The sequence below is a fragment of the Dendrobates tinctorius genome, unplaced genomic scaffold (genome assembly GCF_039654945.1).
Source record: "Dendrobates tinctorius isolate UK_male_01 unplaced genomic scaffold, ASM3965494v1 ptg000168l, whole genome shotgun sequence".
NCBI lineage: Eukaryota > Metazoa > Chordata > Amphibia > Anura > Dendrobatidae > Dendrobates > Dendrobates tinctorius.
The window spans coordinates 1,754,327-1,769,188 of NW_027361835.1; the positions used below are offsets into that span (position 1 = coordinate 1,754,327).

A 14,862-nucleotide genomic window follows, 5' to 3' on the forward strand; every position below is an offset into this window, starting at 1 on the left:
AACATACACTGTCATAGGCACGAGTCTGATAGCACTTTACGAAAAAAACGGAAGTCTGAATGAGCCAGCATCTGCACAGTCGTATACCGAATTATTACATACTCCTCTCAGCACACAGTATCACATGATAATCACGAATAATAGGCTTAGATACAGACACTCAACAGACAGTATTGCACTCAATATTCTTAGATGCAGGGGTACTACAATTCTCCACTGCATGGGAGAGAGCTATACTATTTTAAATTTCTGAGCACAATATGTTTCAGTGAAAACTGACACACTTCAGGACAGTAGGGAGTAGCTGGAATTGATCTGGCACAATCAGAGGACAGATAACAACATGGTTGGCCAGCTCCTCTCAGCAGAGCTTCCCTTTCCCCCACTTAAGGTTTGGTTTTTATTCCTTATGCTTTGCACATACCTGGAGCTGTAAAGGGCTGAGTCCAGAGGCGGCAGCAGCTGCCATTGATGATGGAATGAACTGCACAGGATAGTTATCGCCTGTGAGGAAGAACAATAGGGACAGGTTCAGACACTGAGCAGAGAACAATACACGTGCAAACACACAGTCCGTCCCAGCACCAAACATCTGCACATACATAGAAGTGAGCTGGTAACACTAACCTGGGCCAGGAAGGAGCTGAGCACAACCAGAGAAGTATTATAGTGGTCAGGAAGGAGCCGAGCATACCCGGAGAAGTATTATAGTGGTCAGGAAGGAGCCGAGCATACCCGGAGAAGTATTATAGTGGTCAGGAAGGAGCCGAGAACACCCAGAGAAGTATTATAGTGGTCAGGAAGGAGCCGAGCACACCCAGAGAAGTATTATAGTGGTCAGGAACGAGCCGACCACACCCAGAGAAGTATTATAGTGGTCAGGAAGGAGCCGAGCACACCCAGTGAAGTATTACAGTGGTCAGGAAGGAGCCGAGCACACCCGGAGAAGTATTTTAGTGGTCAGGAAGGAGCCGAGCACACCCAGAGAAGTATTATAGTGGTCAGGAAGGAGCCGCGCACACCCAGAGAAGTATTATAGTGGTCAGGAAGGAGCCGAGCACACCCGGAGAAGTATTATAGTGGTCAGGAAGGAGCCGAGCACACCCAGAGAAGTATTATACTGGTCAGGAAGGAGCTGAGCACACCCAGAGAAGTATTATAGTGGTCAGGAAGGAGCCGACCACACCCGGAGAAGTATTATAGTGGTCAGGAAGGAGCCGAGCATACCCGGAGAAGTATTATAGTGGTCAGGAAGGAGCCGAGCACACCCAGAGAAGTATTATAGTGGTCAGGAACGAGCCGACCACACCCGGAGAAGTATTATAGTGGTCAGGAAGGAGCCGAGCACACCCGGAGAAGTATTATAGTGGTCAGGAAGGAGCCGAGCACACCCAGAGAAGTATTATAGTGGTCAGGAAGGAGTCAATCACAACCGAAGCAGTAGTATAATGGTCAAGAAGGAGCCAAGCACAACTGGAGCAGTATTTGTAATGGTCAGGAAGGAGCCAAGCACAACCGGAGCAGTATTATAATTGTCAGGAGGGAGCCAAGCACAACCAGAGCAGTATTTGTAAAGGTCAGGAAGGAGTCAAGTACAACCAGACCAGTATTATAATAGCCAGGAAGGAGCCAAGCACAACCAAAGCAGTATTATAGTGGTCAGGAAGGAGCCGAGCACAAGCGGAGCAGTATTACGGTTGTCAGGAAGCAGCCGAGCACAATCGGCGCAGTATTATCATGGTCAGGAGGGAGCCAAGCACAACCAGAGCAGTATTATAATAGCAAGGAAGGAGCTGAGAACAACCGCAGGAGGATTATAATAGCCAGGAAGGAGCTGAGAACAACTGGAGCAGTATTATAATGGTCAGGTAGGAGCCAAGCACAACCGGAGCAGTATTTGTAATGGTCAGGAAGGAGCCAAGCACAACCGGAGCAGTATTTGTAATGGTCAGGTAGGAGCCAAGCACAACTGTAGCAGTATTATAGTTGTCAGGAAGGAGCTGAGCACAACCAGAGCAGTATTATAATAGCCAGGAAGGAGCTGAGAACAACCGGAGCAGTATTATAATGGTCAGGTAGGAGCCAAGCACAACCGGAGCAGTATTATAATAGCCAGGAAGGAGCCAAGCACTACCGGAGCAGTATTATAATAGCCAGGAAGGAGCTGAGAACAACTGGAGCAGTATTATAATGGTCAGGTAGGGGCCAAGCACAACCGGAGCAGTATTTGTAATGGTCAGGTAGGAGCCGAGCACAACCGGAGCAGTATTTGTAATGGTCAGGTAGGAGCCGAGCACAACCAGAGCAGTATTAAAGTTTAATAGCCAGGAAGGAGCTGAGCACAACCGGAGGAGTATTATAATGGTCAGAAAGGAGATGAGAACAACTGGATCAGTATTATTATGGTCAGGAAGCAGCCGAGCACAATCGGAGCAGTATGAAGAAGTGTGGATGAAATGCGCATCGGGGTAGAGGGGCACGGCACGGATCCTGCATCTTATCTAGTAAGCTATTCTCTTAGGGCCTTTGCTCATGATTATTTTTACCCATAGTTAGTGTTGATGGTAATACTTTTGTTTCCACTACTCATTCATCTAATTCTATATACTAGCACTGGGCTTGGCCCTCCCACATGTTTGAACATTTATGCTAATCAGATCACTATATTGCACTAAGGAGAATTTGTATTTAGCACCTGAACCACAAGTATCTTTGTCTGCCTCTATTCCTTGAATATACCCCCCTTTGCACATGCACTTTATAACTAATGAATTGGTTTATTAATGAAGATATGCATTTTATACTAGTATCTATAATTTTTCAGATGAACTTCATTTATTTATTAGTTTTTAAATTCATCATCATTATCTCAGCGGAGTAGCAGGGTCCTTAGCCGGATTCGTACCTCACAATTGAGGCATCTTTTTTATTTAAACATTTGAGTGTAATTGTAACAATAAAGATTGTCAAGTAATTTTTTTATATTGTTTTTTATGCTTTTTCTGGTCACCTTGTTACTCCTCCCCACTTGGAGTGACCTGGAATCTCGGACTGGTGTAATATGTAGCATGATTTCATTTGGATCATTCCCTACTGAATCTATTGATCACAGATAATATCGGAAGGTGAAACCCGTCATTCTAATATTAAATCCACAGATTCTTAGCACCTTCACAAAGAAGAAGGTAAACCTGGAAATATCACTCAGACCCGGTGCTGATGAGTATTTTTCTCCTTCGTCTCATTGGGGGACACAGATACTGTGGGTGTATGCTTCTGCCGCTAGGAGGCTGACACTAAGTGAAAAAAAGCCGTATACACCCTCGCCCCTATTGCGGGCGGAACTCAGTTTTTTGCTTAGTGTCCATGGAGGCACACACGTTTGGTTTTGCTCCAGACTTTTTCTTTCCCATGAAGATGAAACAGGAGCGACGGACCCTATTGAAAGGGTCCGATCTCCCCAAACCATCAACGGGCGAGCACGTGTTGAGTATCGTCTCCACGTATCCTCTCCCTCACCGTGGGACATATCCCCAGACCTTTTTTTATTTTATTTTTACCGTCTATGAAGATGAGACAGGGGCAACGGATCCTATTGAAAGGGTCCGATTTCCCCAAACCAACAACGGGCGAGCACATGCAAGTGTCCCTCCACGTATCCTCTCCCGAGACGTGGGACACATTGCCGGACTTAGCCCTGACCACCCCTAGGTACTGAAACCATGGGCTGTACAGAGACACAAGACTAGTCCGTGCGGCCCCCACTGCTCCACCAATGCTCAGACTGCGGTGCTGCAAGGTGGCGGACGGTCCATCTCCTCACCCCCTGAAGGGGTTAGATGGAGCTAGGGTGCCTGCACCGTCCTATTTTATCAAGACCCCCTCACATACCTGCGCTCAGGCTGAAGAGGATCAACGGTGAGGAGAGGGTCTGGGAGGGCTCCTGCGAAGATCTCAGGGCTGGAGCCCCCAGCCGGCGGAAGCCACCGGCCATGCAAGGCTGAGAGTGGCTGGACCGGTCAGGCGGCACCGCCGCGCAGTTAGTGGCGCCAGGTTTTTTTGTGTACCGCGACCCCCCGTCGGGTAGGGGAAAAACTGAGGCTGCAGCCGGAGCTAGGCCGCAGCCGGAAGTCCCGCCCCTGGAGCAGCGCCTCACTTCCTGTGGCCCGCCCCGCACTGGGCGGCGGCGAAGAAATTTAGGCCCCGGCTACGGAACGGAAACACCGCCCCTAGTGTGGTTTTTACATGCTGGCTCACTCCCAGCTGGTGACGCGCGATTTGAAGGAAGCAGCCAGGATGGGAGGGAGCAGGATGGGGTAAGTGCTGCCCGAGAGGCCACGCTACAAGGAAAACGAGGTGCTACCTCCTCCCCACATCCCCAGCAGCGGACAGATACAGCATGTTCGAAAAGGCAAAGACGCACACGTTCTCTTACGCTGCATGCATCTCTTGTCGGGCTGCGTTTCCGCGGGCGCAGAGCAAGCGATTATGCGAAGCCTGCGAATCCGAACGCGCCCAGGAGCCCTCCCCTGTGACCGTGACCAATGTGTCAAATCCCCCGGAGTGGGCCCGATCACTGTCACAGTCCATGGCGTCGCTTACGAGAGCAATAGAGTCCCTTCATGCCCCAGATAGGGCAGGGACAATGGCTCACCGGCCTTAGAGGGAGCCTCCACCTCACAAAAGCCTCCGGCCTGCAGGGGCCGCTCTCACTCCAGGCAGAAACGAATCCACACGGTGTCGCCCAGTCCATCCGGTGCCTTGGCATCCGTAAGCTCTGCTTCTCGCTCCCCGTCACCAGTGGTTGATAGCGAGCAGACCTCAGATTGCGACTCAGATGAGCCCCTTGACCTGGACACTCCAGGGTCACGTGAAACAGTGGACAGCCTCATAGAAGCCATCAATCAGACCCTGGGGATTGAGGATGATCCCGCAGTGACTACGGGGCGTAAAGTGGCATTTAAGCGAGTGAAGCGCCCGCAGTTTTTTCCTCTCATCCAGAGTTTGAGGACATAGTGCAGCGGCACAGAGAACGTCCAGACAGGCGTTTCTCGGGTCAAAAGGCACTCGAAACAAGGTATCCGTTTGCTTCGGACCTCCGTAAAAGATGGACGGAATCCCCGATGGCGGATCCTCCGGATTCGCGCTTAGCCACTAAGACCCTGCTATCTGTCCCTAGTGGTTCCTCGATTAAGGATCCCACGGATCGCCTTATAGAGAGCTTAGCTCGCTCAGTATATGAGGCGTCAGGGTCAGCACTCGCTCCCTCGTTCGCAGCAACTTGGGTAGCCAAGGCTATGATATCATGGTCAGAAACATTAAACAAGGTCGCGCAGGAGCTACCTGCAGAGATTTTGGAGGTCGCAGGTCAGATGGCGATGGCCGGAGACTATGTAATCAATGCGTCTTTGGATGCGGCCAATTGCTTGGCATTTGCTGCCGCTAATGCAATTTCGATCAGAAGGGCCCTATGGTTAAGGACATGGTGAGCCTATTTGGGGAGAAGTTGGATCAACTTATCTCCGACTTCACAGGCGGTAAGAGTGGGTTTCTCCCTCAACAAACGGTCAAATCGCTATTTCGTCACCCGTTTCAGGCACGCTTTCGGGCCTTTCGCAACACCGGGTTGACTACAGTGGCCAAATCCGCCGCCTCAGGCCGCCCCAACCAGGATAGAGAGCGGCAGGTCTCATATAGAGCCAACCCATTGGGGAGATTGCGTACTCAGCAGCCCCGATCGAGGGGATCCAGATCCCAAAGATCGTCGGCCAAATGACTCGAGCCTTTACCAGACACCGGCAAGGTGGGCGGCCGCCTACTCTGGTTTGTCCACGTCTGGGACAATGTCGCTCACGACGCATGGGTAAAGGAATTGGTGGCCTCAGGTTACAAAATAGAATTTGTCAGATACCCGCCAAGACGTTTTTTTCTTTCCCAGCTTCCCAGAGTGGATGCCCAGGCAAGGGCTCTATTGGGAGCCATCAAATCGCTCCAGCACAACGGAGTCATTGTTCCAGTGCCGGAACACGAAAAAAATCAGGGATTTTATTTGAACCTTTTTGCGGTCCCCAAAAAGGATGGGTCGGTCAGGCCTGTTTTGGACCTGAAGTTTCTGAACAAATTCATCAGGATCAGACATTTCCGGATGGAGTCTCTCTGGTCAGTCATATCTGCCATGGAGCAGGGAGAATACTTGGCCTCAATAGATATCCAGGATGCATATCTGCATATTCCCATTTTTCCTCCTCATCAGAGGTTTCTACGCTTCGCCATCAGCGATCTACATTTTCAGTTCGTAGCACTACCCTTCGGCTAGTCACGGCTCCCAGAGTGTTCACAAAGGTTATGGCAGTTGTCATGGCCATACTGCATTCTCGAGGCATAGTCGTCTTGCCTTATCTGGACGACCTCTTGGTCAAAGGCCCTTCAATGCGGGCATGCGAGGAAAATGTCAACATCACGCTAGATACTCTTGCCCGCTTAGGGTGGTTGGTCAATGCGAACAAGTCATCCCTTGTGCCAGCTCAAAAGATCTCCTTTCTAGGAATGATTCTCGACACTCGCCGAGGATTGGTAATTCTCCCTCAGGAAAAGGCGCTAGCGCTCCGGCAGGGAGTTCGGACACTTCGGCAACCAGTCTCTTATACCATCCGATCCGGGATGAGGAGTCTAGGGAAAATGGTGGCAGCAATGGAAGCGGTACCGTTTGCCCAGTTCCATCTTCGCCCCCTGCAGCACGCCCTTTTGTCAGCTTGGGACAAGAATCCCTTCACGCTCGATCGGTAGTGCCGACTATCCGTTCAAGTCAGGCAGTCGCTCGGATGGTGATTAACCAGTTCCTCTCTGACCCAGGGGAAACCTTTCCCCCCAGACCATTGGTTGGTGATGACAACCGACGCCAGTCTCCTCGGCTGGGGAGCTGGGTTTCGCTACCACATGACCCAGGGACGGTGGTCGCCACAGGAGGCACGCCTCCCGATCAACTTACTGGAGATACGAGCATTTCGGCTGGCTCTGCAAAAGTTTAATCACTTTCTAGTAGGCCGCCCTGTCCGGATTCAGTCGGACAACGCCACGGTGGTGGCTTACATAAATCACCAAGGGGGCACCCACAGCAGAGCAACTATGCGCGAGGTGGGGCACGTGCTGCAGTGGGCCGAAGCAAACCACTCGGTGATTTCGGCTGTCCACATCCCGGGCGTGGACAATTGGGCGGCAGACTTTCTCAGCCGGCAAGGGTCTTGCGTCCGGTGAGTGGTCTCTACATCCCCAAGTCTTCCAGCAGATTTGTCAGCTGTGGGGAACTCCAGATGTGGATCTGATGGCGTCCAGAGTGGACGCCAAGGTGTCCAGATATGTCGCTCGGGCCAGGGACCTGCAGGCAATCACTGTGGACGCGTTGGTTCTGCCATGGAACCAGTTTCGCCTCCCATATCTATTTCCCCCGCTGCCACTACTTCCGAGGGTCATCAAGAAGATCAAGACGGAAGGGGTTCCGGCGATTCTGCTGGCCCCAGACTGGCCCCGTCGAGCGTGGTACGCAGATCTAATGCAGCGGCCAGAGCACCCATATCTACTTTCTCAAAGGCCGATTTGCCACCCGAACTCAGGGGCCCTGTGTTTGACGGCATGGCCGTTGAATCTTGGATTCTAACCCAGGCAGGGTTCGGGAGCAAGGTGGTGGCTGCAATGATTAGCGCCCGGAAGCCTGCTTCAGCACGAATTTACCACCACACCTGGAAGGTGTTCTTTGCTTGGTGTGGAGGCTGCGGTGTTTCTCCGCTGAGATTCTCGAGCCCCAACATCTTGACTTTTCTCCAGTCAGGCCTAGACTCGGGATTAGCCCCAAGTTCCCTCAGGAGACAAATATCGGCCTTATCCGTCCTGTTCCAGCGCAGAATTGCTACCAATCTGCAGGTGACGGCTTTCATCCAGGGAGTCTCTCACTTCGTACCTCCCTATAAGGCCTGTTTCACACTTCCGTTTTTTCAAATCCGTCAAAATCCGTTGTTTTCCGTAAAAAAACGGATCCGCCATTTTTTGCAGGATCCGTTTTTTTGTCCCATAGACTTCCATTACGGTTACCGCGGATCCGTAAAAAAAACGGATCCGTTTTTAAAAAAACGGATCCGTTTGCATCAGTTTCCGTCAAAAAAACGGAAACGGATCCGTTTGGCGGACACAAAAACGGAAGTGTGAAACAGGCCTAAGGCGCCTATGGACGCTTGGGACCTTAACCTGGTCCTAAGTGTTCTGCAGGAAGCTCCATTTGAACCGCTTCAGGATATCTCCTTGAGGTACCTTTCCTGAAAAGTGATGTTCCTAGTGGCCATCACTTCTATCAGGCGGGTTTCAGAACTGGCAGCCCTGTCCTGCCAAGCCCCGTTCCTCACTTTCCATAAGGATAAGGTGGTCCTCAGACCAGCCCCTCCTTTTCTACCGGAAGTAGTGTCCTCTTTTCACATTAATGAAGATGTTGTTTTGCCTTCATTTTGTCCAGCACCGATGCGCCATGTGGAAAAGGCTCTTCACACGTTAGACCTGGTAAGAGCCCTCCAGAGGTACTTGTCGCGGACGGCACCCTTTCATCAGACGGACACGCTGTTTGTGCTCCCTGAAGGGCGCAGGAAGGGACTTGCTGCCTCAAAATCGACCATAGCAAGATGGATTCGTTTGACTTTCCAGGATTCCTACCACATTAGAGGCACGGCGAATCCAGGTGGGATCAGAGCGCACTCTACCCAGGCAGTGGGTGCCTTTTGGGCGCTTCGGCACCAGGCTTCGACGGAACAGGTTTGCAAGGCATCAACCTGGTCCAGCCTGCACACATTTTCCGGATGCGAGCCTGGGTAGAAGGGTTCGCCAAGCAGCGGTGGCGCACCTTTTAAATAAGAGGTACATGTAGCTTGGATCGGTGAGTCAATCTCCCACCCAGGGACTGCTTTAGGATGTCCCACAGTATCTGTGTCCCCCAATGAGACGAAGGAGAAACATGGATTTTTGTGATAACTCACCGTAAAATCCTTTTCTCCAAGACGCACGTTGGGGGACACAGCGCCCACCCTATTAGCCAGTTGGCTCTGTTTTTTGTTTAGTTAATATGCATTTATTTATGTGATATAAGGGTGGTCCTTTTCTGGACATGTTGTACCTGTATTAAGGCAGATTTTGTTGTCCTCCTACTGCTTTGGCACCAAACTGAGTTCCGCCCGCAATAGGGGCGAGGGTGTATACGGCGGAGGAGGAGCTAACCTCTTTTTTTCACTTAGTGTCAGCCTCCTAGCGGCAGAAGCATACACCCACAGTATCTGTGTCCCCCAATGAGCATCTCGGAGAAAAGGATTTTACGGTGAGTTATCACAAAAATCCATGCTTTTTCATTTCTCAGTAGAACCTCAAAATTAATTTCTCACTCTGCTTTCCCTAGCCCCTGAACGGCAGGTCTATCTGATGACACAATGCCCCCTCCTGCCCTCCCATTGTAGCACAGCCATATTGTTTGTCACCAGAGTCTCCAGAAGATGGTATGTTACCGCAACTGCATTATTACACAGCCACTAATTAGATGCATTTATGATCTTGTTCTGATGAATGGAAACCACATTGGCTGAGATGGAGCGCCGCTCTGCCTCCTCTGCCGCCAACTCCTGCCTCCAGGCTATGTGTGAGTACGCAGCTCTCCTGCACTTGTGGTTTCCTAATGATGGAGTTGTTTGGTATTAACCTGTCACATTACCCGATGTGCTGGATTTGTCGGCGATGGCGCAGCATTACAATGCACTATTAAACTGACAATAAATATGAAAGTCATTAGTGGAAGCCGTAACAATGTATCGGCCTCACAGATGAAGACGGGCAGCGAAGCGCGGAGACACGAGCCCCCAGTAATGACACTGCAAGTAATTGTATCAGTAAGTGACACCTCACTGCTTTCTCCATTCTCCAGGCATATTGTATCCTGTCTTTCCTAATTGATGTGGGCGTTCAGGGGGCGCTCTTTTTGGGCGAGCAGTCATTTCACACAATGACACATTTATTTCATCAATTGCTGATCAGAAAAAATAAAACCATTAGAAAGTAACAGATATGTTACTGCGACGTCACCAGTGACAGAACACCCTGCGGCCACACAGTGCGATCCTGGACACATCCCTGTAAAATCAGAAAAGGACACTGCAGCCACTGGCATCATCGTATCGCCCCTCTACGGCTGACATTGCTGGGTAACAGCCCTGCTTGTTCAGTGTCTGGACAGACAGACCCAGTGATTTGGATTAGGTGTAACTTTACACTAAATACTGTTCAATCATATGATGCACAAAATACTAAATGCTCCCTGTGAGGTATCTCACAGGGGAAGGGGGTGTCTACTTCGCTCACCTCAGGGGAGGGAAGAGAAGGACCCGCAGGGATCGGCTCTCTGGCGCCATCACTCACTCCAGGTCAGTCAGGGACCTGCACTGAGGACAACTTGTCGCCGGAGAGGCTTCCCTTATAGGTACGAGTTAGGGAGGCGCTCCCAGTGAGGGGGGATATATATCACCAGTCCAGGCTGGGGATATATACAGTATAAACCTCCCGGCCGTCACTGCCACACTTCCTCACTAAGACAATACGGTATTCTGCCCCCAGTTCCTCGTTTGATATAAGCCCCTTCTGACAACAGGCTTATATCGGGTCACAAACCAACCCGGGTAGCGTATAATAACCAACGGAGCGTGCAGATGTGGGAATTCGTGATAAGAGCAGCCCAAGATTATTTTTATATTTAATCGTCGAAAAGGCGCCTAGAAATATACAGGTATATATTTACAAAAACAATATACAGGTATAGAGTCACAAGTGTAGTACAAGGATAGGGTATAGATAGGTTGCAATTACCGTGTTATGTAGCATGTGACCACAGGGAGGTGCTGATGGATCAGAGGTCCAAATCTTAGATTGAGGCTTTCCTGGCTGCGTCAGCTAACGTATCCTCCAGCCATTAGAAAATAAAGTCCAAAATGAGGGTCTTCCCTCCCACACTCTGCTGCCTTCCCTGGGCGGGGCTGCCTCCCTCCTTCCATGTCTGAGAATATGATTTTCTGCCCAGAATTGTCAATGGCCCATAAGTTTACGCCGGAAGCTCTGAATGGTTCGGTGGCGCCGCCAATGGGTTCCACTGGATTTTATCTGCACATAAAGACTAAATATGCCTACCGTATGTACTTCCTGTTAGCTATGCTTTATAACTCCCTAATGCAGGGTTCTTGAGGTGACTAAATAATATGGGAGCATGGGGAAAGGAATTCCGATAATATGTTCGGCTAGGCTCAGAGATATTGTATTCTATTAGTATAGGTCATTTTCCAGATTCAATACCTCAGAGCCTGCTGTGACTTGTTGTACGACGGTGTTTCCATGTGCTTCTCTCAGACAAAGAGACAGCTGGCTGCAACTGGAAAAGAAGTTTGCACCCTTGTGTGAAGCGCTTCAAAGGGTTTGTGCTTGGTTTTTAATTACAGATAAACATTGCTTGGCTTTTTATGGCCTGGGGAATGCCAAGGTGGGGGGCAAATTCTAGAAGGGGAGGGACATCTCCGTCGATCCTCACATTCCCCTCTACTGAATGTTAGGAGCTGTACCAGCTGTACATCTACAAGCTTACTCACTGTTCTAGTAACATGCAGAATAGTGAGTGCAGCTCTGGAGTATAATACAGGATGTAACTCAGGATCAGTAATGTATGTACACAGTGACTGCACCAGCAGAATAGTGAGTGCAGCTCTGGGGTATAATACAGGATGTAACTCAGGATCAGTAATGTAATGTATGTACACATTGACTACACCAGCAGAATAGTGAGTGCAGCTCTGGAGTATAATACAGGACGTAACTCAGGATCAGTAATGTAATGTGTGTACACAGTGACTGCACCAGCAGAATAGTGAGTGCAGCTCTGGAGTATAATACAGGATGTAACTCAGGATCAGCAATGTATGTACACAGTGACTACACCAGATTAAAAACATATGTGACATGCACAAGTGTGAACAAGTCGGTCAGACAATGCTCACACCACCCAATGGCTGAAACACAACAAGAGAACACAAAATGACAAATTTGCAAAAATACTCTGCAGTAAAAAACATGACAGTAATCAGCAAGTGCTGTATAACAAATACAGGGTATTTAGTCGATACGTCTTACACCACAAGCCCATATACTAGGAGGCGCCTGTCTGTATCCTGTTCATTTAGACACTGTTCACATGTTCAGGTTTTAAATACATTAGATAGGGACTGCTTCGTGAAGGGTTACCGTGACGTGGTGAAGCGGCTTGGTATACATTTTTTGCAAAAAACGTATCGACTAAATACCCTGTATTTGTTATACAGCACTTGCTGATTACTGTCATGTTTTTTACTGCAGAGTATTTTTGCAAATTTGTCATTTTGTGTTCTCTTGTTGTGTTTCAGACAGTGACTGCACCAGCAGAATAGTGAGTGCAGCTCTGGGGTATAATACAGGATGTAACTCAGGATCAGTAATGTAATGTATGTACACAGTGACTGCACCAGCAGAATAGTGAGTGCAGCTCTGGGGTATAATACAGGATGTAACTCAGGATCAGTAATGTATGTACACAGTGACTGCACCAGCAGAATAGTGAGTGCAGCTCTGGGGTATAATACAGGATGTAACGCAGGATCAGTAATGTAATGTATGTACACAGTGACTGCACCAGCAGAATAGTGAGTGCAGCTCTGGAGTATAATACAGGAGGTAACTCAGGATCAGTAATGTAATGTATGTACACAGTGACTGCACCAGCAGAATAGTGAGTGCAGCTCTGGGGTATAATACAGGATGTAACTCAGGATCAGTAATGTAATGTATGTACACAGTGACTGCACCATCAGAATAGTGAGTGCAGCTCTGGGGTATAATACAGGATGTAACTCAGGATCAGTAATGTAATGTATGTACACAGTGACAGCACCAGCAGAATAGTGAGTGCAGCTCTGGAGTATAATACAGGATGTAACTCAGGATCAGTAATGTAATGTATGTACACAGTGACTGCACCAGCAGAATAGTGAGTGCAGCTCTGGGGTATAATACAGGATGTAACTCAGGATCAGTAATGTAATGTATGTACACAGTGACTGCACCATCAGAATAGTGAGTGCAGCTCTGGGGTATAATACAGGATGTAACTCAGGATCAGTAATGTAATGTATGTACACAGTGACAGCACCAGCAGAATAGTGAGTGCAGCTCTGGAGTATAATACAGGATGTAACTCAGGATCAGTAATGTAATGTATGTACACAGTGACTGCACCAGCAGAATAGTGAGTGCAGCTCTGGGGTATAATACAGGATGTAACTCAGGATCAGTAATGTAATGTATGTACATAGTGACTGCACCAGCAGAATAGTGAGTACAGCTCTGGGGTATAATACAGGAGGTAACTCAGGATTAGTAATGTAATGTCTGTACACAGTGACTGCACCAGCAGAATAGTGAGTGCAGCTCTGGGGTATAATACAGGATGTAACGCAGGATCAGTAATGTGATGTATGTACACAGTGACTGCACCAGCAGAATAGTGAGTGCAGCTCTGGAGTATAATGCAGGATGTAACTCAGGATCAGTAATGTAATGTATGTATACAGTGACTGCACCAGCAGAATAGTGAGTGCAGCTCTGGAGTATAATGCAGGATGTAACTCAGGATCAGTAATGTAATGTATGTATACAGTGACTGCACCAGCAGAATAGTGAGTGCAGCTCTGGAGTATAATACAGGATGTAACTCAGGATCAGTAATGTAATGTATGTATACAGTGACTGCACCAGCAGAATAGTGAGTGCAGCTCTGGAGTATAATGCAGGATGTAACTCAGGATCAGTAATGTAATGTATGTATACAGTGACTGCACCAGCAGAATAGTGAGTACAGCTCTGGAGTATAATACAGGATGTAACTCAGGATCAGTAATGTAATGTATGTACACAGTGACTGCACCAGCAGAATAGTGAGTGCAGCTCTGGGGTATAATACAGGATGTAACGCAGGATCAGTAATGTGATGTATGTACACAGTGACTGCACCAGCAGAATAGTGAGTGCAGCTCTGGAGTATAATGCAGGATGTAACTCAGGATCAGTAATGTAATGTATGTATACAGTGACTGCACCAGCAGAATAGTGAGTGCAGCTCTGGAGTATAATGCAGGATGTAACTCAGGATCAGTAATGTAATGTATGTATACAGTGACTGCACCAGCAGAATAGTGAGTGCAGCTCTGGAGTTTAATACAGGATAATGAATGTTATGTATGTAAATAATGTATGGAGTTTCCTTCTATATGTGAAGGTCACACATCACATACACTACGCTCCAAATTGTTCTCTACAAATTGAATTTTTTGTTTTTCCCATAATGTGATGGACGGTTTATATCTCGGTTCTTTGGATCACTGACTTGAACTCACATACACCTGAGACAATTAGTTGCCAGGTGAACAATTACAGGAAAACTCATGTTTTAAAAATAACAAAGGAGTGGCTTCAGAACAACTCTGTGGCCATTCATGACTGGCCCAGCCAGAGCCCTGACCTAAACCCAATGGAGCATCTCTGGAGAGACCTGAAAATGGCTGTCCACCAACGTTCACCATCCAACCTGACGGAACAGGAGAGGATCTGCAAGGAAGAATGGCAGAGGATTCCCAAATCCAGGGGTGAGAAACTTGTGGCATCATTCCCAAGAAGACTCATGGCTGTACTAGCTCAAAAGGTGCTTCTACTCAATACTGAGCAAAGGGGCTGAATACTTATGACCATGTCAGATATCAGGTTTTCTTTTTTAAT

The 14,862-nt window shown here is 48.5% G+C and overlaps 1 protein-coding gene and 1 long non-coding RNA gene across 7 annotated transcripts in view; one reads left to right on the plus strand and one right to left on the minus strand.

Moving 5' to 3' along the window:
• LOC141053712 (uncharacterized) overlaps window positions 1-14,862 on the plus strand; it is a 239,029-nt gene that overhangs the window by 140,562 nt on the left and 83,605 nt on the right. The gene's annotated exons all lie outside the window — the stretch shown is intronic.
• SOX6 (SRY-box transcription factor 6) overlaps window positions 1-14,862 on the minus strand; it is a 650,335-nt gene that overhangs the window by 94,128 nt on the left and 541,345 nt on the right. For all 6 annotated transcript variants that reach the window (XM_073550751.1, XM_073550747.1, XM_073550750.1 and 3 more), the window contains one exon: window positions 425-504. In XM_073550751.1, the coding sequence (XP_073406852.1) occupies window positions 425-504 (80 nt within the window). The remainder of the gene's footprint in view (window positions 1-424; window positions 505-14,862) is intronic.